Source organism: Sander lucioperca, chromosome 9, assembly GCF_008315115.2.
Source record: "Sander lucioperca isolate FBNREF2018 chromosome 9, SLUC_FBN_1.2, whole genome shotgun sequence".
Taxonomy (NCBI): Eukaryota; Metazoa; Chordata; class Actinopteri; order Perciformes; family Percidae; genus Sander; species Sander lucioperca.
Window position 1 is genome coordinate 18,091,073 of NC_050181.1, and position 25,852 is coordinate 18,116,924.

Below are 25,852 nucleotides of genomic sequence, written 5' to 3' on the forward strand. Positions count from 1 at the left end.
ATGAAAAAAAAATCATTTCACTTCGTCAACAGGAAAACAAAGTGTCAAATCGCAATACTTTTTGGTTACCAAGCAAAATCTGTAACAGAGTTTCAAAAGCTGTCAGGGGCCCAAAGTTGGCATTGAAGGCCTTGTCAGATTTGTTACCTTGTTTGCCTCTTCCTTGATTGGATCAGATACTGTAGGAGGTCCCTTTAAATACATTTTAAACTGCATTTTATTCACTTTTATTGTTCATGGTTGTGTTAACACAACATTTACCATTTGAGAACCGTGTGTGTGAAAGGAAAAAGTTTCAGATTTGTCTTGATTTGAGATAAAAAATTAAAAAAAATGATATTACTGTAAGTATTCTTCTATCGATCACTATATGTGAACTCAAGATGAGAAACTTTGTAACAAAATGATTACATAGATACTGTGTGCTTACTTTACTGTCACTGTTGGTAACACTAATAAACTGTTTTAGCTCCAGATTAAAGCTAAGATACGACTAGTATTTTATTGCATGTATGAAAAGGTTTTAGGTAGAGCTGCAAAGATTAATCGATTAATCGATTAGTTGTCAACTCTTAAATTAATCGCCAACTATTTTGATAATCGATTAGTCGGTTTCAGTAATTTTTTAAGACAAAAATCAAAATTCTCTGATCCCAGCCTCTTAAATGTGGATATTTTTCTAGTGTCTTCTCTCCTCTGTGACAGTAAACTGAAGATCTTTGAGTTGTGGACAAAACAAGACATTTGAGGACATCATCTTGGGCTTTTGGGAAACACTGATCCATATTTTTCACCATTTTCTGACATTTAGACCAACAACTAATTAGATTAATCGATTATGAAAATACTCGTTAGTTGCAGCCCTAGTTTTAGGATGACCTCTTAAAGCACAATGTTCTCCCCTTTTTTATTTTCTACCTAGGATGTTTTTGCTTTGTTTAATACATTGAGTAGTTGTGTATGGCATGCACATTACTGTATTCCCTGTGTGTGACATTTGAAAAAAAGTCCACACTGAGGGTCTTCAGATGGACAGTCAGTCTGGCACCTAACAGGACAGGATGACAATACCACACACCACACACCACACAGACACACATAGACAGACACACACACACACACACACACACACACACACACACACACACACACACACAAACCTAGAAAATTATACTCAAACATACCACCAAGACATTCCTGTTTCAATCATTTGGAAGCTCCTGACCTGTCTGTGTGTGTGTGTGTGTGTGTGTGTGTGTGTGTGTGTGTGTGCGCACTACAGTTTCCTCACTAATCATTCCTTGCTTTATGTGGTTCAGTCTGATACCTTTTGAGCGTCCCCTGGGGCTTTCCCTCGTGTCTGCAGCATTGTGAGCCATTTCACTCACAAACGGAAACGATTCAGACAGTTACAATCCCAAAAAGAAGGGAGAAGAATCAGATATTTTGGTTTTGGTGGGCCTTACGTATAGTGCTTTTGTTTTTCCTTTATCTTCCATTTTAATGACAGAATAATAGATCAACTGTGTTTGTTGCTGCCAAATTCTTAAACAAATCCACCGTCGAACCAATTTTTCGGGAACAAAAGGGAAGCTGTGTGAGCCATTAGTCAGCTGTTGATCACACAAACTACCGTAGGCATGTTGGGCATGAATCAAAGCAAGTTCTTTAAGAAATTGAAGAAACTTTGTAGATTTCCTTAAATGCAGATGTAATTGTCAACCAGGCTTTAAGACAAAACCAGCCTTGATTTTGCATTGACATTTTTTAACCGATATAATGGATTGTGGGAGGACCTTTATGAACGCTGTGGTCCATGTATTTGCTATTTTAATCATATATAATCTAATAAGAATTTGGTAAATTCATTTCAAGCACCGAAACAATTCAAACACACAACAAAACACATCATAAGTTTAGGTTTGTTTTCAAAAGAGATTTGAGGAATTTCAAAAAGCGAACATCAACGTTTCAGCTTTAGCGCCAAATTATCTCTTTACACATTGCTCTAGAACACACGTGTCCAACTCAAGGCCTGCGGGCCAAATCCGGCCCCTCGTAAATTTTGATCCGGCCCCCATATTAATTTAGGTTCACAATCAATTTTGGCACGCCTAGTTGTGCGTCAAAACAAAAACGACTGGAAACAGTTTTCAAACTGCAATTACACCATACTTAAGCAGAATTTGGCAGATTTACTGACTTTTAGACTAAGAAATTCACACACAAGTGGCACAGCCGGAGAGTTTTCATATTCAGGGTGTGAAACAGGTTGTTGTGAGTCGGCTGTGAGGTAGCCTAAAAGTTAAAATGTAATCAAAATGCTTTTCTTTTTAAACTTGATTTGCTGAATTCTATGATGGCTAAGGATTTTTTTTCTGACTTATTTAGAGCTTTATGTGGACCTAAACTCTAAATAAAATAAAATAAATAAAAGCATGTCAATAAACTTTACATGTCTGGCCATTAACATGGTTCATATTTTCCAGTGTGGCCCTTAGTGAAATTGAGTTTGACGCGTGACTATACGGAAAGCTGAGCTTGTCCTGAACATTTTGATATGAAACACACGGGATCAGTTATATGCACATACCCTAAAAAGGTCAATTTAAGAAGATATGTGAAAATGCCCTCAGACCTCAGAGGGTTAAAGGGTAGCGCACCGACACACACACACACACACACACACACACACACACACACACACACACACACACACACACACACACACACACACACACACACACACACACACACACAGGCTATGTAAACATATGACTAAGGGAAACCCCGGGTAAGCTGAGGACCCTTGCTCTTGACTGTAAAATTATGAATGCTCAACAACACTGCACTAATAAGAGTATAATCTTGAAATACTGTACATGTTTATTTAGCTCGGATCAAAGCCTTAATTCGGCTCCTGATTAGGACTCGGAGTGAGGCATTATTTAGTGTGATCACAGCATGTCGTCTGCTATTAAAATGTTTGGAATATCCAGCTTGAATACCCATTATATAAATAGGAGACATAATCCTCGTCATTAGTGTGAATACATAATAATAATGCACTTAAAGGGGAATTATTTGTTAATTTTTCTCCAGCTGTTGGTATGTGCCGAATGTCATGTGCTCTTCCGACATACTGCATATTCTATATCAGGGATCTTCAACAGGGGTCCAGGACCCTTAGGGGGTTATTGTAGGCCCAGTTTATTACTTCATTTTATACAATATATGTAGGAAGGGGTCTCTCAGTAGAGTCTCTCTTTCAGTAGAGGGGTGCTATTCAATATGGAGTTGTCAGATGATGTAGAGATGACCATATTATATCATATCCTACTCTTATCCATATTCTTAAGACAATCGTGGTTTTGTTCTGAGGAAACTATATTAGATGCATTTTCTGTCTCCCTGGTCTCTTCTCTTCCTGACTTCTGGGTTTTCTGATGAAGTTTGTCTTTCTCTTATTATTGTACAATAATAATTACTTATTAACCATCAATGCATCAGTGTAGTTGTGCATTATGTTATGCTTTTTGAGTGCTTTCAGATCAATTCCACAAGAGCTTCACCGACTCATGGCCTCGAAAAACATGAAAGAAAGTATTAAAAAAATAATCACCAGGCTGTTAGGGATTGTTCCAATTTATCGGCCTTGATAGTTTTCACTGAGTGCATATCTAATGTTTATTCTTGAGAGTTGATCTATTTAGTGTTTATTCAGAATTTCTTTAACTTTTTCGTGCTCTACACTTCCAGAACACATTTTTATAAGAAACGATCAAATTAATATTTTACAGTTTTCTACACAAGGGTCAAACTGATATTTAACCACCTTAACCTGTAAAGTGCTAAATATTGAAACTAAAAGCTAACCGTATATACTAATGAGTTTCTAAATGGATTCAAACAGGGTCAAGTCCCCACCATGTTCTCAAAGCTAGTTAAAACAACTCATTCTTCATGGTCTACATTAACAAGTTATAGTTTATGATACCTCTGTTTTTTTGTATTTTACTTCATTGCTGTTGCTTGTGTTGTTCTTGTTTTTTTTCTGGAAATCACTTTGTAACCTTGTTAAGAAAAGTGCTATAGAAGTAATTTATTATTTATTATTATTATAACAAGCCAATACAGATTTGGAAAATAAGTCTGATAATCAACACAGCGAGTTTGGTTTTGTGACCGGGCTGCTCTTTTTTAAAACCAACTTACAGTAAGTTTGTCTGGGTTGTCTGGGAGACAAACAATCTTTGGTTGAAAAAAACAACTGATGGAGCCACTAAAAAACTGAATGGGGATTTTTCCAAAAGGCATAAGGAGCACTGTGGAAATAAAGTCTTCACCCACCTGCTGTCGTTCCAACCCGACAACACCCAAATGACCCCTAAAAACCCACTGAGCCGTCCTCTCCAACATCCATAAAGGATTCCCCGGGGCAGAACATATCTCTCTCTCTCCTGTAGCTCTTGGCCTTGATCCCGGGATTAGGACTGGCCTGTCTCTCCTCATATACACTAGAACTGATTCCACCATATAGGAGCAGATGGCGGCTGACAGAACCCAACTTTAATATAACCTATCTCACGCCCTACACTCATATATAATCGTTTGTATACGACATGATGATGAAATGATGGTGTCAGCCATTTTAAATTTTTCTTAATGGATCTCTGGCTGGCAAAACAGCCTACCGTAAAACCACAAGATAGAGAACTAAAATGTGAAAGTTGAAGCTCCTCTTACTGGCTGATGACACAGACCTTTAGCCATGTGGATTATTTGATGTAGGAATAGAGAGGTATACTCGCAAAACAATGGAAATTAAGACAAAAAAGGGAACACAATGTGCACCCAAATATCTGCAACTGGAGCCCATAACTTTCTAATCTGACCATGCCCACAAGCATGGAAACGTAAAGCACACTCTTTAGACATGAATCTCACATTTTTGTTTTAACTATATTAATTTTTTTCCTCGTGTAATGGCTCTGAATTGGATTCAAACAGTTATCTGTGTTGCAGATTAGCTCGTTAATCTCCTCAGCTATACCTTCTGATTAGTGGTGTAACGGACCATAGTTGATCCGTGGTTTGTACGGATCAACGCTCACGGTTCGCGATGCATATGAACCACGGATGGAGGGTTGCCGTGAAAAGATAAAGGCAACGCAATTACAGCGGTAGTTGGTAGTTGAGTTACCCGAGAATAGGGGACTTAAAGCCGGTGCTAATATGGCACGGTACCTTAACAACTATCTACCGGACCGAATAGCAACGTAGATTTCAGGTGCCTCATTTCGGAGCCTCATAAATGCGCTGCTCTCTGAAGCCAAAGGCAACAGAAGCATTGCTGCATGTCACGCTAGTTAACACTATTGTTACATTTGGCTGCAGGTAACATTAGCCTACCGTAGCAAGTAGCTGGATTAAACACGGTTAAAATGCTGACAGCTAAATGGTGTAAAAGTGTGACTGTATTTCACTGTAGAGGATTCAACACTGGGACGTACAACAGTCTGCAGCTAAAGACACAAACTAGCACTTGGTCAATGCTGTGACAAAATGGTGCGTTAACTTGAAACTGGTAAACCTCGTGATGCATTCAAAGTTAACGTAAAATACCCTTTTCTCATCTGTTTTTGTTTAACAGCAATTCACTGGTGAAATAAGTTATTGTTTTTACATTTTGAATACATCATTCAAATTCCCCCCTTTTTTGTACTGATCCAAAAAATGTGTCCGATCCTTGGCTCAAAACTGTGATCCAAAACGAACCATGAGTTTTGTGATCCGTTGCACCCCTACTTCTGATGACATGAGTTTTCTCAGGTGTAAAAATGTAAGTCTGTGTTATGTAGGAGGCCAAATATGGTGGCAGCTGATCAAAATGTTGTCCCTGTTCTTGTCACCAGGCCTTGACAATTTCGCGATGACCCTCAAGCAGAGATGTTCCCCAAGCTGTAGTAAGACATCCTGTTCAGCTCAGTGAGTGGTGAGAACACACATCCATATTCCACAGAGAAGTGAAAGCCAACATCTTGTCTCTTGGTCTATTCACACATTACGAGCCAGATAGCAGAGCAGCTGAGGCGCAGAAAGATGTGACCGAGCTGGTTTTTCTCAGGTCTTTAACGGTAGTGAAGAGGGGGAAAAGTCACAGCTGTGAGTTCTTCCAACTCCAGGTTAGTCTGGCAGAAAATAGCAGACAGCAACGAACAAGCAAACCAGTTTTCCACACAGTTTTCCAGGAATTTGCCAGACTTTGAGTCACACAGAAAAGGAACTGCAGAAGATTTTGAAACCTGATTCTGTGAATTGAATAAGCATAGCTGGTCCAGTTCTACAGGAAATTATTCATTGTACAGGAATAAGCATGACTTAATAATGTCTAACCCTTTAATGTGAAAAGAAGAGTCATATAACGCTTCAAGTCAGATGTGTGGGATTATGGGAACGAGAGTGAATGAAAAACAACAAAGAAAAAGTCTGTTGGTAAGTGGATTATGGGGGATACTGAGTGAGACAGAAGTTTTTTTCTATGTTCCCATCATACACTATTTAATAGTGGCACCTACTGTTTCTCCATACATTTGTAAATCCAACAAAATTATGTTTAAGCTTGCTGAAGCTTTTCAGGCTTTTAAATCTCTCCGTCTTTGCACTTGGAAACTGTATGTGTGTTGTGAGTTTTGAGTACTGTGTTTGGTTTGGTTTGGTGTTTGGATGTGTTTTGTCCCCAGTTGGGGCTCCTTGTCTCGGAGGCCCCTCAAGAGACAGGAATATTGGAATAGCTGTGTGTCTACTCAACGCTGAATGAAATAAGGGTTTGTTTGAATTCATTTCTAAGGGACGAGCAATGCATCAAGTCCAAGCTGTCTGGGACTGTGTTCAAAATTCAGTCTCACTAGTCATGAGTTGGACCTAACGCATTTATGTTCGCGTACTCTTTAGGTGGCATTTCCACCCAGACAATTAGTTTGTGATAATTTAATTAATTGCACGCCACTAAAGCACAACATAAACTGGAATGATAAAGGCCTTAATTGATTTTTTTTTGGCCTCATGGGGGAAGCGGAACAAGTAGAAAACAAAACATCAGATGTTGTGACATAAAAAAGTTAAAGTTATTACTAATTGGTTGGTAAAAAAATACTCATTTACACATCAAGCTGAGCAACATTAGCATTCATTTGAAGTTGGTTTTTGGCCACCTGATGAATGCAAGTCCAATATTCACTCTCCTTTTAGCTCAGTTTTGGTCTCCACCAACTCCGAGGAAATTACCTGGCTGTTTAGCTGCTACATCCTTTACTGTTCATCAGCAAATCGGCCTACTTTGTCTGCTCAACAGCTGTGCCTGTTGCTGGAAACAAGTTTGTACGGCAGAAAATTATCTAGAAGAGGCTAAAAAGATGCATAGAGCTGAGGTGGACTCCAGTTTACTGACTGAGTTTTCTGATTCCCTCGCATCTCCACAGAGCTGTGCTAGCACTGGAGTATGGTCTGGCTCACCATCTAGCTATTCTGGGATAGGGGAAAAAAGGCTCTGGCTTATTTGAATTTCTTGAAAGTGCCCATATTATGCTTTTTGGCTTTTCCCCTTTCTTTATTGTGTTATATATCTTTTTGTGCATGTTATAGGTTTACAAAGTGAAAAAGCCCAAAGTCCACCCCAAAGGGACTTACCATCTCCAACAGAAAACACTGTTCACAAACTGCTCCAAACAGCTCTATTGTAGTCCAGCCTTTACTTCAGAGACAAACGTGGTCACTTTGGAACACATGTTATAATGCTCGCCTAGCTGCTAGCATGGCACGCCCTCATACTCTGCAACTGACTAAGATGGTACAGAAGTGAGAGGTCTCACTCTGTAGCTAAAACAGAGAGCTCAACACACAGGGTGAGGAGCTGCAGCAATGTGCAGTACAACAAATATATGGTGTTTTCTGAAAATTAAACCACATAAACCTCTAAATACAATTACGAACCTGAAAATTAGCATAATATGAGCACTTTAAATCAATCACACCCGGCCTAAACCCCTATAGAAGAGATAGTGAGGTGGGAGGGTCAGGCTTTATCCCAGTCATGTCATGTCACATCTGTTGAGCGAGTTTTTTTCAAATCATTACAAACTGACATACAGCAGGGAACATTGTTGTGCAGGTAGAATTTCAGTATACTATGTAAGCATTATTATGAAGCTGCCATGTGTAGGCAAAAGAATACATACACAATGCACAGAAAAGTGGGAGGAACGGGGGTCAACAGGGACCCTCAGCTAATTTTTTGCCCTGGGGCCACCTTGCTAGTCAATCTGTTTTCAACCACCATCAACAGAAATCCTTACAGAATCTCACACAAAGCACAAGTGTGCAGCTGCATACCTGCCACTGTACTTTATCTGTGCCACACACACACACACACACACACACACACACACACACCTTTGACCTGTCACTCCCACTCCTCTACATTTCCAACAAATACAAATGTGCACCTGAACAAAAATCCAAAAATACAGAGGAGCACCGACATCAAAAACAGAGCACAGATACACACTATTGAACAGTGTGTGCACACAGCCTACATGAAGTCAAGTGCACACACACACACACACACACACACACACACACACACACACACACACACACACACACCCTTATCAGCCTGTGAAAAGCTGCGAGGCAACTGCTGTCTGTTTGTCTGCGTCGCTGTTTCTGGTGTGTTTGTGATACAACACACGACCATGTCCACTCCCTCTGAGGCCCCTTATTCCCCGGGTGGAGATGAAATGTAATGGAGCCGATTCAATAAGAGCGCTGCCTCCTCGGGAAACGCGGAGAATCAAATCACACCAAATCCCACAGAGCCTTCCCAGCATTCACTGCTGCCTTAGTTGGGAGGGAAATAAAACAATGGTGGCTAATTCACTTGGCTCTCTGTACACTTACACTCACACAACAGGGATGGTGGGTGATACAACAAATGTTGAGGGCTAATAAAGCTATTCAATAACACGCTGACTGCTTCTACAGTATGTTTCAGCTTATTAATTTGCAAAGCCCAAAAGAAGCATGCATGGTTAGAGCTGGTAAGAGATCATCTCCTGGGACTTCATAATTTACAGTTCTATAGGGTATTTAGGAAAAATAACATGGCGACAAATGCTACCAGATGCTAATGGTACACACTGGGCCCCCAGTGAGAAATATATATTTGTAGCTGTAATGGTGGGAAAACATTGGGGGAGATAAAAACACAGCTTTTGGCTATATTTTACTTGGCATGTTGAGAAGGGAGAAAGAAAGACCACCAGTGTCCCAGCAGCAAGGTTATGTAATTTGGTTGAGAGCCAAAACAGAAATATGTAAAAAAAAAAAAAAAAAATAGAATGTTCCCAACCTGATATTACACCATACCACCTACGCAACAAGCCGCAGAGTAACACAACTAAAACATCAAGTGTTTCTGTAAAAAAACATGTTCCACTTCCAATTTACTGTCGTGTTAAAATATGTAGCTTCAAACCTAAATAAAAGACATCTAAGAGACACGTCTAATCCTCAAAGTAAATGTTACAGAGCAGGCTGGAAGCGAAAGAGCTAAATGTTGTTTCAGGCTGGAAGCAGCAGACTGGCTGAGTCTACAGGCCTCGTGGTCATGCTCCTTAAAGCAAAGGAAACAGCACACTGTTCCCCCAAAGGCTTCTGAAGCGCCTCCTGGCCTCTGTAGTTGTTTTTGTTTTTAAACCCTCTGCAGTTAAATAGACATTTCTGACAGCGCTACGTTTGAAGGAAAAAGAGGCAATTAAAAATGAATTCAAATGGTTATTTATGCAGCTGCATGTTGTCTTTTTTCCCGTTTACTCTCGGACTGCCAATCATTGCGGCGCTAAGAAAGGCAATTGTGCGTTTTACTGCCCCAGGGGGAAGTGACATGGGGAGGGGGGGGGTATGGTATGGTATGGTATTCTCATTTGGACATTGAAGAGTATGTTGGTCCAGTTATTAAATGGGTTGTGTAAGGAAGTGCCAGTGCCAGGGTTAAGGCATGAATTTCCTCTTGGCACCAGTCTGGAGGACATGCTTCAGGAAGATCATGATGACGTGCTGATGATTATTATCATGAGTAGCACGAGTAGTGGGAACAGGTAGGAGCAGGGGTCGACCCATACTGGTTTTTCAAGGCCGATACCGATTATTAGAAGTTAATGAAACCAATAATTGATATTTGGAACCGATATACATTTACTGTAAAAATGAAAATCTTAAAGTCAAAATTAACATTTTGGAATGTTTCAAACTCCAACACAAACATTTGTTTAAATGTTTTAAGCAATTATTTAATAAAAAGGAAACTCTAAACATAATACACCATCAAAAAAATGTATAAATAAAAACAAAAGTAGCTTCTGAAGTCTTAACGTGCTATCAGTGTGTCTGCAGGTGTTGCAGACTGCTTACAGAGCTGAAGCCAAGCCAAAGTAGCACACTTTTTAATTAATTAACTTTATCGGTAAAATAAAGATAACCTGCAAATTGCCAAATATCGGCCCTGATAATGGTCCAGGCCGATAATTGGTCGATCCGTAGTTAAGAGTAGTGGTAGCAGAAACAAATGCCTTGTTGTGCTGTGTCATATTAAAGTCTCACATTGTATTACTCTCATACATTATTTTTATGTTTATTTGTATAGTATGTAGCATCAACCAATGCCACACACCACAGCACGTATAGCCTAAGCTAAATTGCAATGCCCGTCCCTAGATGGGCCTTTACAATACAACTCAACAAATACACAAGTGACATTACAAAATACAAACTCAAAAAAAGCTACATACATTAAAACAACAAACTCAGAACATAACAAGAAAATACAGACAAAACAGTACAAGATACAAACTAATACAATAAAGCACCATAAGACACAAGATTCCCACTCTGATGACTTCTGAGTCACTGTGTAATTCTCCAAGAGCAAAGGTATAAATAGTCAAATGAAGAGCAGTTGTAACACAACTTTTGCTGTTTGAAGCACTATGTAACCCAGTTAAGATAAGTGCTATGTGAATAAACATGATGATGTTATATCCTGAAGCTCTGTGGCACAGCTTTGACCCCTTCACTTTGATTTGGAGTCATGATCTTGTGACAATCACAACACGGCAGCACCAACAAAAGGGCGATACAAACACTAATGTAAAACTGGGGCAGTTTCAAAGCCATATCAAAGATGATTTTGGGGCATAAAATGATCATGAAATACGTAATTAAAGATCAAGGTGCTTCTCTCCAACAAAGAGAAAGAACCCCCACAGATTCAGCTCATTAAATAACTAACCTAATTTGAACAGTGAAAAAGACATATCCAGCACACAGCAACATCCTAAGCATCAAGCTGACTCAAAGGAAATCTAAAACGGTCATTTCAAAAGAAATGTGTTAGTGTAGGAACGAAATAACGTTTTCCTTCATTCTCAGTTTCTAAGGACATGTTATTGCTTTGATCAAATCTCCACAATGCTTAAGCTCTGATATCAGTCCGCGCTGCCATTCGAATCCCATAATAACAAACACTCCCGCCGTCGGGTGACACTCCCTCCCTCCTGTGCTTGGCATGGCAGGGTCTAATTCACTTCCTGTTCAGTAGGGGGCAGACAGGAAACAGGAAACACGCTTCCTGCTTTTCTCAAGAGGTATATTTTTCTTATGATTGGAGATCTGGGAATGCAACATAATATCTTTAAGGAGTATATGTCCTGGGTACCTACACTGCTGTAATCAAAACCTTGTGAAAAGAGCAAACGTTTCAAGTCTGGGGCAGCATGGGTAGCAATGGGGCCTAGATATAAAGTATAAAAAACTAACACTGAAGTATAACGGCCGTGTCCATTACCACATTGTCCTAGCGGAGAAGAACACATTTTGTGCTCTAAAAGCCCACAAGCCCAGCCCAAGTATTTTCATATTAATAGAAAAGACCAATGTTACCTCAGGTACATCTCCCTATGGTGTAACAAAATGAAATGCAATAAAGAGTTATGTCTCCGAATCCCAGTGGAACAGTTAGCCAAAGCCGGGAGTGCAATCAAGTGCAATGAACTATTGAAGTTGTGCGGTCATGGTTATCTCTTTTAAGGCTGCAACTACTGAAGACTTCATTCTTTACTAATGTATTTGTTTTTGTCTTCCAGACTGATTAATCATTTTACCTATTAATGTGAACAAATAGTCACCAGGCAGTTCATACGTTCCAGACAACAGACAAAGTGTCTTTGCTAGTTTAAGACCGTCCAGCGCCCGTGTCGTTTAAATAGCAAATGCACCTGCGCCCATCTGTGCGCCCATGGTCTTACAGGGAGGTGTGTTCAGGTGCATTCTGGGAGTATTGCTATCTTGAGGCAGCGGAAAGTGATCGCACCATTGACCAACAAAAGCCTGGTCTAAAGTCAATAACGCAGCATTTCATTATTTTAACGCCTGCTTCACCTTGTGGAGTTTTGGTGGCATAGTGCTCGTGCCATATATGACATGCTTGCATGCTTTCACTTCACACACGAGCAGATCAGTTTCTTCTCCTGAACATCTCTCCTTCCTGCTCAGCAAATCCTCCATCATAATAGCAATGCTCCAAGGTCCAAACGTGCCTGGCTTTTAAAGGGAATGGCCGATGACTCTCTGATTGGTTTATTGCATGTTACACCCAAAACACCCCGATAAATTAATGAAGACACTAAGTACAACCCTTTTGAACCATGCACCTGGCACACAGACCCTTTTTTTCGCCGTTAAACTAGCAAAAGTGGATTCGTACACGCCCTAAACGCACCTGCCCAGGCGCTTCACGCCATGCGCTTAGATCGTTAAAATAGGGCCCGATATCTTCAAGTTGCTAGACCCACAGTCCAATTCCTCCTAATAGGGCTCATCCGATTTTAAAAAAAAAAATTACATTGGTGCCATTACAATGAAATAAATGTAAATGGGAAGTTAGGCTTAGGGTTTATCCTTTAAGTGCTCATATTATACTTTTTGGCTTTTTCCCTTTCCTTTATTGTGTTATATATCTTTTTTGTGTACGTTATAGGTTTACAAAGTGAAAAAGCCCAAAGTCCACCCCAAAGGGACTTACCATCTCCAACAGAAAACACTGTTCACAAACTGCTCCAAACACCTCTATTGTAGTCCAGCCTTTACTTCAGAGACAAACATGGTCACTTTGGAACACACGTTATAATGCTCGCCTAGCTGCTAGGCACGCCCTCATACTCTGCTTCTGACTGGCTAGTAGTCCTTACCTAGGTACTGTCAGGGCACGCACTCATACTCTGCTTCTGACTGGCTAGTAGTCCTTACCTAGCTACTGTCAGGGAACGCCCTCAAACTCTGCTTCTGACTGGCTAGTAGTCCTTACCTAGCTACTGAGCATGTGTGACTCCCAACAAAGATAGAACAGAAGTGAGATGTCTCACTCTGTAGCTAAAACAGAGAGCTCAACACACAGGGTGAAAAGAGGAGCTGCAGCAATGTGCAGTACAACAGAAATATGGTGTTTTTTAAAAATTAAATCACATAAACCTATTCTGGTACAACCTCTAAATATAATTATGAACCTGAAAATGAGCATAATATGAGCACTTTAAGACATTGCAGCTCACGCATTGCGTTATTTCCAGGCGTTTGCCTAGCCGCCGTCGCGCTTTAGGTTACACACTTGCGGACTTCGCGGGTCGTTGGGGGGGCAACTCGCATTGCAGTTCTAGTTAAAGTTGCAATGATGGGAGCCCAGATAGCTCAGTTGGTAGAGCGGGCGCCCATATATAGAGGTTTAGTCCTCGTCGCAGCGGGCCCGGGTTCGACTCCGCCCTGCGGCCCTTTGCTGCATGTCATTCCCCCCTTCTCTCTCCCCTTTCATGTCTTCAGCTGTCCTGTCAAAAATAAAGGCCTAAAATGCTCAAAGAATAATCTTTAAAAAAAAAGTTGCAATGATAACACACACAAGAAAAAATCAGCACATCTTCACATTTGAGAAGCTGGAAACTCAATCACGAAAACAGACCATTGGAGTCATTTCATCGCCAATATGTTATCTTGCTGTTGCGGCTGAGGGCTTTAGGGGGGCAGCTTTCTTGCTAAATGTATTCATCCCAAAGATGCATAAAACAAAATCTCATAGTAGAGCACTAAGGGGAAAAATGCTTATGTTGGTGAAGGAGTGAGCGATTAACTTTAATATAATGATTAGAGTCTAAATTATGAGTGAATTCCCTTACCTAATTAAATAGGACTAAATATCGGTCATGCTAGTATATTATCTGCTGTTGTGCATCTGCTTATCTTCACACAGGACTACATCAGGGATTTCATAAAAAAAAAACATACTGTGACAACAGCAGCACAATGAATTATGAATGGAGCTAGAGCACTCCTGAAGTACACACAGGCTGCTGGGGCCATCTGGGGATGTGTGAAAACCACGACTAAGACAAACCCATCCATTCACTCGCCTGCACTGCCTAGGTTTACGCTACACTGCAGGCTTTCCTCCTGCAGGCTTCAAGTTTCCCAGATCCATCTACAGGCTACAGATCTCTCTGTTCATTGATTGAAGCAGGATTCGAAAGCAACTCAGTGCAGACCTGCAGTGCTGAGAAACTGCTGCTGCTGACAAGATGCAGGCGTTTCCAACATTGGGGCTTTTGGCCGGCTGTCACTAAAGCTTTGGCTTCTAAGTTTTTATAATACCACTCGGATGCTGTATACGAATACAAAATAGATACACAGAAAAAAAGGGATCCCCACACCAGGCCAGGGTGATCATTTTAAAATGAGTTGTCAATCATGACATGCTGGTAGCTCAGGCAGGCTGGAGAAATCAACACGAGAACGAAAGACGGGCAGAAAGAGAGGTAGAAAGGTCAAGGGAGACAGAAAGAGAGAATGATATTCAAAGGTTCCCATTCACTCACTGCCTCCCCTGAGTATCCCCTCCCCCCACCCCAGAGAACGGTGCATTGTATCTAGCAGTCGGCGAGCTGACATTTACCGCCTGCCTTCTGTTGCTGTGATTATTTTCTCCTCCAGGTGTGATAGCCAGCCTGCCGTCTCTGCCCAATAATGCTGCCTTAGAGTCACCAAGATTGGGACTGCGAGGCAGAATCAGGCCTGCACAGACCTTTAACTGACATACCATGACCAGGTTGTGCTTTTGAATTGGAGGTAAAAAGGTTGCTGAACCATGAATGGTAGCTCTTCACCTGGCTTGGGCGGAAATAGCTTTTGAGGGGGATTGTGACTAGGGCTGGGTACAGAATCAATACTTTTTAGGCATGACGAAATTGCCTCTAAAGTATTGAGTATTGATAAATTCCTCGTCATTCAATACCCAATTTTCTCCTTAGGGATTGAAATCCCTAAAGAGTAAATCTCATCAGCATCAGTAAGCCAATAAGCACGCAGCATGCTTCTACCAAGATCTAATAATGTCTGTGATTGGCTGTCCAATGTTACACGTCTTAGAGACATGCAGGAGAAACTCTACGTTACCATAGAAATGGGGCTCACGTAGTAGGAGCTGAAAAATACATAAATAGATTTGTGCCGTAATGTTTAATGTTGTATTTCCTTTTTGTTTCACAAAATTGGTATTGAAAAAAGTATCGTTTAGGAACTGTTATCGAGGTCACGGTATTGGTATCGAAAATGTTTTAACAATACCCAGCCCTAATTGTGACTCCAGTAGAATTCATTCAGTGTTGCCAAGTAAATAATTCATTTTTCAAGGGAAGAAAAGAAACTGGAATAATAGTAAATATTAGGGATGTCAATCGATTAAAAAAATTAATCTAATTAATTACAGACTCTGTGATTAATTAATCGAAATTAATCGCATACATAATTAACGGTGCCTGAACCGATACTTTTTAAGAAAGTAAAAAAAGAAAAGAAAACAAAGGGTAGTAAACAACAGTCGGTGACATTAAAGAACGGCTTGTTTATTGCTAAGGCCATATGGTCAAAATTAAATGATTTAAAAATAATGTATAACAATAACTTATTTCACTAGTAAATTGCTGTTGAACGACAAAAACAACCACCAAGGACATTTACAATAACTTCAAATGCACCACGAAGCTGTAGTTTACCAGTTTCAATGAACGTACCGTCTGTGTTGTTTTTCCGACGGCAGCTGCAGATTGTTACATCCCGCTGTTGAGTCACAGTCCTCTACAGTAAAACACAGTCACACTTTACACCGTTCAGCGTTAGCTGTCAGCATTGGAACCGTGTTTAATCCAGCTACTAGCTAGCGGTAGGCTAACGTTAGCTGCTGTCGAGTATAGTGTTAACTAGCTAGCGGTAGGCTAACGTTAGCTGCTGTCGAGTATAGTGTTAACTAGCTAGCGGTAGGCTGACGTTAGCTGCTGTCGAGTATAGTGTTAACTAGCTAGCGGTAGGCTAACGTTAGCTGCTGTCGAGTATAGTGTTAACTAGCTAGCGGTAGGCTAACGTTAGCTGCTGTCGAGTATAGTGTTAACTAGCTAGCGGTAGGCTAACGTTAGCTGCTGTCGAGTATAGTGTTATCTAGCGTCATGTGCAGCGGTGTTTGTGTTGCCTGTAAGGTCTGTTTCAGAGCATCAGAGAGAAGAGCAGACATATCAGTGGCTCCAGATTTCGGTAGCCAGGGTTGGCAGGAAGAAGATTTTTACAAGTAAATGTTCCAATTAATGATCCAGGCAGCACATTCTCGTCTCCCTCCTTCATTTTACAGTCCAATGGTGGCTAGAACGGCTCCGAGTCAAACCTCAATATGGAATGGATTAATCTGCGTTAATCTGCGTTATTTTTTTTAACGCGTTATTTTTTCTCAGATTAATTAATCGAAATTAACGCGTTATTTTGACAGCCCTAGTAAATATATATAATTCTGTCTCTCTTTTTTTTTTTAACAAAAGAACCTTTGGAACGCATAAATCCAGCCCTACCTGTCTGCAGAAGGCGGCCGGTCGTTGCGAGCTTTGCTGACTTGGGTGTAGTGGGAATCAGAGTGCTGGTGCTGGTGGTGTGGATGGATGTGGGGGTAATCGTCCCGGGGGCTGTGGGGCCGGCTGTGCCCACTGTCCACAGAGCTGTTCAAGGGGTTGATGCCTGCATACGGGTGCTCCTCTTCTGAGCCCCTCTCAGGTGTGCGGCTTATGTCCAGGATTTCGGCGTAGTCCCGTTCCCTGGCCTGGCGCTCCCTCAGCTCCCTGGTCTTGGCCTGGATCCTGATGGGGAAGATTGTGACAGACATTTTGATTAGAGAAGCACCGAATCCAGATTTTTGGGATTCGGCCGAATACCAAATCCTCCTCTCATCCTCAGTCCATGAACACAGTAAACTCATTAATGAAGTAAACAGTGACTGTCCTTCCTTTGCTGTACCTGAAGTTGCTGCATTTTGGCTGCTGTCTGTAGATTCCTTCATGCACAACTCGTATTCTTTCGGATGTTTCATACCAAATGTTGTAACAGCGGTGATGTTGTGTATTGTTTAGGGTCCTTTAAACAAAGATAAATCAGCATTGTAAATTGAACATGTAGCTGGACTTGAATGGCCTTCTTTTGACTGAAAGTACTGCCAAACTACACTTTTTCTGCTACAGAGTTCCATTTTCACTTTCTCACAGCCTACTGCATTGAACGCTCCACCTACGTAAACACCTTCCTGTAATCAACGGCGTCGTCATTACGTCGACCAGTGTAGAGCGCGTAGTTCTAAATTCTAAGGTTCGGCAGAAACCGAACACCGTCATAAAGCCCAATATTCAGCTGAATTCAAAGCTGAATCCTGGATTCGGTGCATCCCTGATCTTGATACTAGGTTGTTCTGGTCTAAAAGACAATGGTAGGTCAGAAACAATAGCATTCTGTGTAGCGTGGGGCTGCTTTTGGACAAAAACATCTATGCAGTTTTGGTGCCGTTTTGTAGTCTGTATAAGATAAGATAAAACTTTATTGTCTGTTCACACAGAAAATGTTCTTGCATCGTCTGCTCCAACAGTCAACAGGTAACATTAAGAACAAAACCAAAAACACACAAACATAAAAAACAAGCATCTGTACGTTCACCCAACGTCTGACACACCTTCAGTCACACGCAAACACACACACACACACACACACACACACTGGTGGTATTGTTTTAATGGCCAGGCCACGCCAGACTCCATTGTAGATATTATATTATAACAGTGTTGTATTTTAGCTTTCCAAAGTATTTCTACAGCAGAACAAGTTTCATTTGTTGAATTCAGCCTTGATTACTGGAGCCTAAGTGAAGTGTGAACTAAAGTGGCATTAAACTGAAGCCCAACAAAAAGTCAATATGTTAAGTCAATATGTGCTGCAACTAGTCTGGATCAACGTTCATTAACTGGATAATCGGCGCCGGATGTCCCTTGCATTGCCGATTTTCGTTTGTTTCGGGAAACAACTACAAACTTCGAGCTAGCGAGCTACACACTGAAAATGTCAAGTTTTGAAGAAAATTTGGATGGTGCAACAAGGCAGGCCTGCTTGGTTCTTTCAGGGAACGATTGTAAAGATTTATAAAGAATATGTTTAGGTCATTTCCTCTCTAACTGGGATGTTTTGGGACCGATTGGTGGGATTGCTGTGAACGAAGTACACACAGAGATACACTGGTAAGAGCTAATGAGGTTTAACCATGTATCAGCTAATTTAAATATCTCACGTTACTGTATTGTGTCAACAGTTAATTTATTGTATGTGGCGTTTTCTTTTGCGAGGTGCATATGTTCCACCAAAACAAGTTCCTTCCTGAGACTATTTTGCAGAGTCACCATCGCTGCATCTGGAGTTTAGTACCGCCCAAGACGATTGTGATCGGTTTAAAGAAATGCAAACAACCCAGAGTGGTTTTTCATTCTATCCTGGAGTGTATGTGTGGTGTAGCCAGACCTTATTCCACAGCGCTGTGGAGATAGGTCTGGCAATGCAAGACAACTGTATCTGATGTTGGTAATATGAAAGTGCTTTTACTGCTAATTGGATTCAGTTTCTACAGGTAGGTTAGCTACTTAGCCAAACTGACCATTCAAGCTTAAGTCCTTTATATATACTAAACAATATACATATTTCTATCAACCTGAATTACCCACCGTGAAAAGGCAGTCTGCTCATGTTCCAAGATTGTAAATGACACGTTGATTCTTTGCTATCCAAGTTTGCAAAGCGAATGTGTCTGGTTCTTTTTGGTCATCGAACGCATCCAGCAATTACTTGTAGATGCACATGATGAGAAATCATGTTGTACAGAATACTGTCCGTTTACTATGTAACTGACGGTCACTAATCAATCAACTCACAAAATCCCAGCAGATAAAGCACATTATGTTGCATGGCACAGGCAGAACAAACATACATATTTAGTACTGTACAAGAAATGTATGACTGCCAGTCGCTGACTTTACTTCTTTATGAATCATGGTTAATACTGCTCCGTGGGAATCTGAAACTACCACCTTACTGGTTTCCAATTTGTCAGGTAAAAGCTTTATGCTGTTAAATCCTTGTAGTGTAAACACTGCAGCAGAGAGACGCTGTAAATCTCAGATGTCACATTAACAAAATGCCAGACAAGCCACTGCAACATCTGCAAGCGACTGTTTATCATTTCTTTTCAACTTCCCATTACAGAAGAGAGAGAATAATACCATAAACAATGCATAATAGTCTCTCGCCCCCATAACAACTCATACAAGGGAAGCACTTTGTATTCACAGAGTCCTGCTAATGCATACTGTAGCTACCATGCTTTCCTCTTTCTGTCTCTTAAACACACACACACACACACACACACACACACCTCTGACACCTCTAACAACTCAAACACAGAGCAATCACACAGACACTCTCTTTAGGCCATTATCTTGTGAATAACTGGCAACACCATTTTCTATAGCAGGGGGGGACTACCTATCGTGCAGCCCTGTAATTACAGCCTTGCCAATTATCAGAGCTTTACAACTACCAATTATCATACTGCTCTCTTTTCTCCAGGCCCCTTTTTAATGGCAGTGGGAAAGAGAATGGGACAGGCGCAGTCGCGAGGTAGGGGGTTCAACTTCACTGAACACTCAGCGGGCTAAAATCTTAAAACGCTTCCTCCAGAAAATTTGCATGCTGTGCAATTTAAGTCTAAAAAGGAGGGCTCCCCATTGGAGGGTAGGTACAAAAAAAAATCAAGGAAACAGGGATAAATGGCTGGAAATACTTTACTACTAAAACAATGAGGCTGCTAATGAACTTGATGGCTTTAACGGCTCCCTACTGAATCTGGACAGGGGTAACAATCTTTTTTGCAAAATGGGCACTTATTCCAACAACTTAACCCATGTCACATGAAAGCTTGTGGACTTGCAAGCTGTGTCTGTACTACTTGTGGACTCTGCAATTATCTAATAGCGCAGAAGGAAGCAGGGCCCTCAAGGGATCTATCTTTAAATCCAAAGGGGGAAAAAAACAGTGTTTTCCATCAGAGAAAGCAGCAGCAGTGGCAGTGGGAGCAGCTACTGATTGTACACACAAGCACAGGGGCTGATAAGATAAGGCCCGACATACCAATCCAGAGCCTGGCCTTCTCCGTGCAGCCCCTTCCCATAACGAGGCACTGGACGGGTCAATGGGGCCAGTTTCCGAGTCTGGACGGATGCAGACCAGTTGTGTGTGTGTGTGTGTGTGTGTGTGTGTGTGTGTGAGAAAGGACACAAACTCAGAGCTGAAGTATTGAACAAAGACGGCAACATACATTTGTGGGGTCAAAACAGGTCTGAAATACATGTATGTGTTGAAGTGCAGAGATGCGACTATTAACAGGGTTTTTCCTGCATAGAGGAATTTTTTGGCGCTCCCCAAAGAGGCTTTAACCAGCACTAAAGGAAAATCACCAGCGCCAAAATGATAGGAATTGAGAGGAAAAAATAGCACTTCAAACCTTCTCTGAATGTGTTTAATAGGATTTTACCAAACAACCGTTAAACAAACAGAACATAATAACAGCGCTAATCTCAGTTTTACCGTCCAGAGCCAGGATGTACCGGACTCTCTTGGGGTCTTATTTATACACGTGGCGTACGAACAAAACGGAACTGAAAATGTGCGTACGCCACTTCCCGCGCAAAGGTTGTGATTTATAAAAAACAAACTTGACGGGAGAATGTGCGGTCCTCCATGCAAACTCTGACCCATGAATACGCACATTGGACACATGGAGACAATGGGAATTGGCGACGCAGATGGTGAGGTGGTGAACTGAAGTCAGACTGCAGAAAGTAAATGTGGGAGGAACGATTACTTGTAATATGTTCAAGTATTGATGCCTCACGCACATTTCTTCACTCCATATCATCCACGTTACCATGAAGATTAAATCCAGCAGTGTTATTTGCGCTTGTACTGAGTGATACTTGTTCCATAAACACCTTGTAAAATCGAACTCAAATTTTAAATAAAAAATGTGTTCTTAATGTTTAATCGGCGCTGTCTCACTGTCACATTGTCTGCTACGGAGCGCAGGAGGAGGGGATGGCCCGACTGCATGGAATACAGAATAGCATAAAATATCCTAGCATTAGATAACGGCAGAACACAGTGTAAATAACTAAATATCTGTCTTTAATACTGTGCATATATCATCAAATGTCAAAGTCTGGAAATACAGCCGTTAAGCTCTCGCGCAATCGTTACACTTAATGTCCTCATTATCAGTCTGAACTTTAATACTGTTCGTGACAAAATCTGCATGAAGAAACGTGTGTTTGCCTATTACACTTTCATCTTCAAATTGTATCTCGGGGTGGGGGATACCACTAGTTGATGCTGTGATTTTGGCAAGGTGTTAACAATCACAAATTGTTGTACACATATAAATACTGCAGTGACCCCTGTGCGTAATGCTGCATGATGGCACTGCTGGCCCTGCAGGAGGACTACGCCAATGGAAGAATCAGGAGAGAAAGAGACTTCAGGGACCATGAAGATGACTGGCTAATATGACGATTTAGATTCCCTAAAGCTGAGCTCTTGGATCTCTGTACTGAATTGGGTCCAGTAGAGAGGGCAACGCGCCGGAACCGTGCCATCCCGGTCCAAATACAGGTCCTCACCACTCTGGGGGCAACTGGCTGTTTCCAGAGGGAAATGGCAGACTGCTAAGTGTTTTACATATATATATTATATATAATCTTCAACTTTATCGCAAAGGCTTGTCATCTTGTTATCTGTAAGTTATGTTTCCTTTGTAAATCACAGATTTACAAAGGAAACTTTGCTTGCAGATGTGCGTACGCACGGTTTTATAAATCTGATTAATATAAATCTTTTTTTGCCGTACGCCATTTTTGGCTTTTGGCCGTACGTACAATTTTAGTAAGGATCCTACGACCAGTTTTTTAAATGAGACCCCTGGTGATTTTAACGGGAGTATTTAAATATTAATATTATTTTTTTAGGCAGTTTTGTTGATTGGGGTTTCATTTCTTCAAGCTTAATATACATTTTTGTTTATCAAATTGACAGAAATAACAAATAAATAGATATCAGTCAAATAAGGTAAGACGGACTCATTTCCTTTACACGCGGACCGATCATGCTTACTGTTGTGCGTAGTCTCCCCCCAAAGATTCTAAATCAGGAAAAACCTTGCACTATATGAATCTGTTGACTATGTTTTCTAAAAATTGCAATATTCAATGTCAGAACACAGTTAAAAAGGCAACGTCTTCAAATTGTTGTCAACCAACAGTCCAAAGCTCAAAGATATTTAATTAAAAATGCTACATCCTGAAATTCCCCTCGGGGATCAATAAAGGCTTATCTTATCTGAGGGGGAAAGCAGCAAATCCTCACATTTGAGATGCTGGTAGCAGCATTTTTTCCCCATGATAAATGACAATTAATGGATTATCGAAATTGTCAAGTCAACAAATCTTGTTGGCACTCTTAGAGTTTTTAATATTAACTGTGATTAAAACCAAGAAAAACTATTATATTTAAAAGGTATACTTAACCAAATTTCATGTTTAAAGTATCAAACACACATCCCGTAAGCTTCCATTAGTGTCATCCCTCCTCGAGATACTTCTGCAGGGCACTGCACTTCTCTGTTGTCTCACACAATCACACTTTCTACCAAAATATTGAGAAATACTTCAATTTATCACTTTTGTCATTCACCTACTGTACATAAGCAGCCGATTGCTGCAAAAGTAAACTACAGTGGCAATAATTGGAAATTGTGTAGTTAGTCTTTTTTAGGCAGAATAAATATGTATTTGGATCATACCCAGTTTATACTGTATATGGATGGGGAAGAAGTACATTATGCTGCTTAAAGCTATAGTGTGTAGTTTCTGAGAAATACAGAGAGAGTTGTGTGGAGCTAATAGGCATTAATATAAAAAAAAGTTACGCACTAAAGCTTTGAGTGAATAGTATCAATGTTTTGGGTTTTTTTCGACGGAACTGGTTACCCACTGGGATCCATTGCAACTGGTGTGAATCAAGGGTGACTACAGCTGCCATCTTCCACAGAACAGCAAACCTTTCAAAATGTTCAACTTTTCAGAGCCACCAATAAAGGAGTATTGCTTCAAGACAAAATCTAAGTCCCAACATGACAAGCACTTAAAAAGCAATGTTGCTAAAAATGTACAATTGTACGCTGCTTGAAATGGGACAGGAAGGAAAACGCACACTTGGCCTAATCATTGCCCTTTCAGTCCCAAAATATTTACGTAAGAAAAACCCTGCTTTGTGTCTAACGGCTATCCTTGATGAGAGATGAAAATACTCTCAGCGTGAAGGGTAAATGATGAAGCTGAACAAAAAGGGTGCATAGCAGAAGGAGAGGGAGAGACAGCAGATAAAAGGGTATTGAAATGGCAGGATGGGACATTATGGTAGAAGAAATGTGTTTGACGAGTGACCTTTCTACCACATCAGGCCAGAACAATGGTCCATTATGTGCTATTGTACCCACTGTGTAATAAACCTTCCTCTTAGCGGTAATACTGACACAACTGATAGGCCACGGTGAAAGGCAGGAAGTACATGAAAGGAGAAGGTCCAGCAGGATAAGATGGCTGCTGAAAGTACTTTTGGATTGATAACACTGGAGATCTGGAATTGTTTTATGATTTGGCGACAAGTAGCTTCAGTTAGTTCTGAAGCACTTGCTATGCAAGGAGAATACTGCAAGATTTTGATCATTCATAGTGGGCTAAACCTGTGACACAGAGGGCCCATTTTATTGTATATACATACTGTACATCTGGACATTTTTGGGAATTTCTAATGTATCTATGGCACTTAAATAGTACATAAATACAAGAGTATATTGATATTCTTTATCATGAGCAAGTAGTAGTACTGAGCAAATGTCTCGGTCAAGTGAAGTTCATCGGGACAAATTACATGATATGCCGCACACTGTCTGCTGTAGATTCAACTTTGAATCTTTTGGCCGAACGACTCTTAAAACACTGAGCGAAGTCATACACGGACTCGTCTATATCCATGACGTTTCACTTCCGGGATTGCTCCGTTGCAGCCGGAAATTCCGCTGGATGAAACTGTTTTCGGTGGATTTCTGAGGACTATGGTTAACTGCTCCTCAGATCTCTGCAGGGTAAATCCAGACAGCTAGCTAGACTATCTGTCCAATCTGAGTTTTCTGTTTCACAACTAAAACAACTTTTGAACGTACACATGTTCCACCAAAATAAGTTCCTTCCCGAGGCTATTTTGCAGAGGCACCGTTGCTCCATCCGGAGCATAGTGTCGCCCAAGATCATTGTGATTATTTTAAAGAAATACCAATAGACCAGAGCATGTTTTTCTCCCATCCAGGAATGCTGTGTGGACTAGCCAGACCTTCCTCGGCAGCGCTGCGGAGGAAGGTCTGGCAATACGAGACTATACGGGGACTGATACAGTCATGATCAGTGTCAAGACTAAATTACATTTTTGGCTATAGATGGCCGCTGTGTTGGCCAATCAAATAGATGCAATTACACATGCCAGGTTATGTTGCACTGTACAAAGCAAAGGAAAGTATTTTAGATCTCTTAACTAGAGAGCAAAATCATTCCCATCAATGGTCATGACCTGATGTCAGTAGCTGAATGCTCCAAATCTATTTTTTCAGGGATCAGCATTGGCAAAAGCCTCAATTTTAGGAAGAAAGCATCACAAAATAGCTGACACCGGAGGGTTTCTATTCCCATTCCTTTGGATGTTTCTAATTAATGACAGCTGATTCGGACCAAATGCATTATAAAATGCATTCACCGTAAGCAATTACTTTAATGATGTGCATGTTTATCTGCTCTTCAAATGACCATACATTTCCCCCCACAAACATCAGTGTCCTGTCTGAACTGTCTGTCTGGCTTGGAGTTGGAGCCCACAGGGACCTGAGACTTAAACCTGCGAGGAAATCTATCCCTTTAGTCAATCACAGCTGGATTATGCTCCCGGCTGAACCTTGGGAGAGCATCTTGGTGAAACACAGCTAACTGGATCATTGTTTAACCCCGAAGCAGCCGGTCTTCCACATCCTCAGTGGGATCTCCCTGTCAATATCAGTGTATCTCAGCTAGTGGTGAAATACAAATGAGAGGCGCGCTTGTGCTTTCCAGGTGCTTTAGGGAGAAAGTACGCTTGGTTGGAGTGAGCCAAACACCCAATGCTGAACAAAATAATTAATGCATTGAACTACTGTCAGACAATCCTAAGATAGTTCCTGCTCTGTGGATGCACAGACCTTAATTTGGCTGGTTTT

The 25,852-nt window shown here is 40.9% G+C and overlaps 1 protein-coding gene across 14 annotated transcripts in view; it reads right to left on the bottom strand.

Annotated features, from left to right (window-relative positions):
* The window catches only part of pard3ab (par-3 family cell polarity regulator alpha, b), a 354,566-nt gene that overhangs the window by 50,605 nt on the left and 278,109 nt on the right, over positions 1-25,852 (bottom strand). For 13 of the 14 annotated variants that reach the window (XR_004898393.1, XM_036005563.1, XM_031292481.2 and 10 more), the window contains one exon: positions 16,992-17,273. The exons of the other annotated variant lie outside the window; for it this stretch is intronic. Coding sequence is in view for 12 of the 13 variants with exons in the window: in XM_036005563.1 (XP_035861456.1) it covers positions 16,992-17,273 (282 nt within the window). In the remaining variant the exon portion in view is untranslated. The remainder of the gene's footprint in view (positions 1-16,991; positions 17,274-25,852) is intronic. 14 annotated transcript variants of the gene reach the window in all.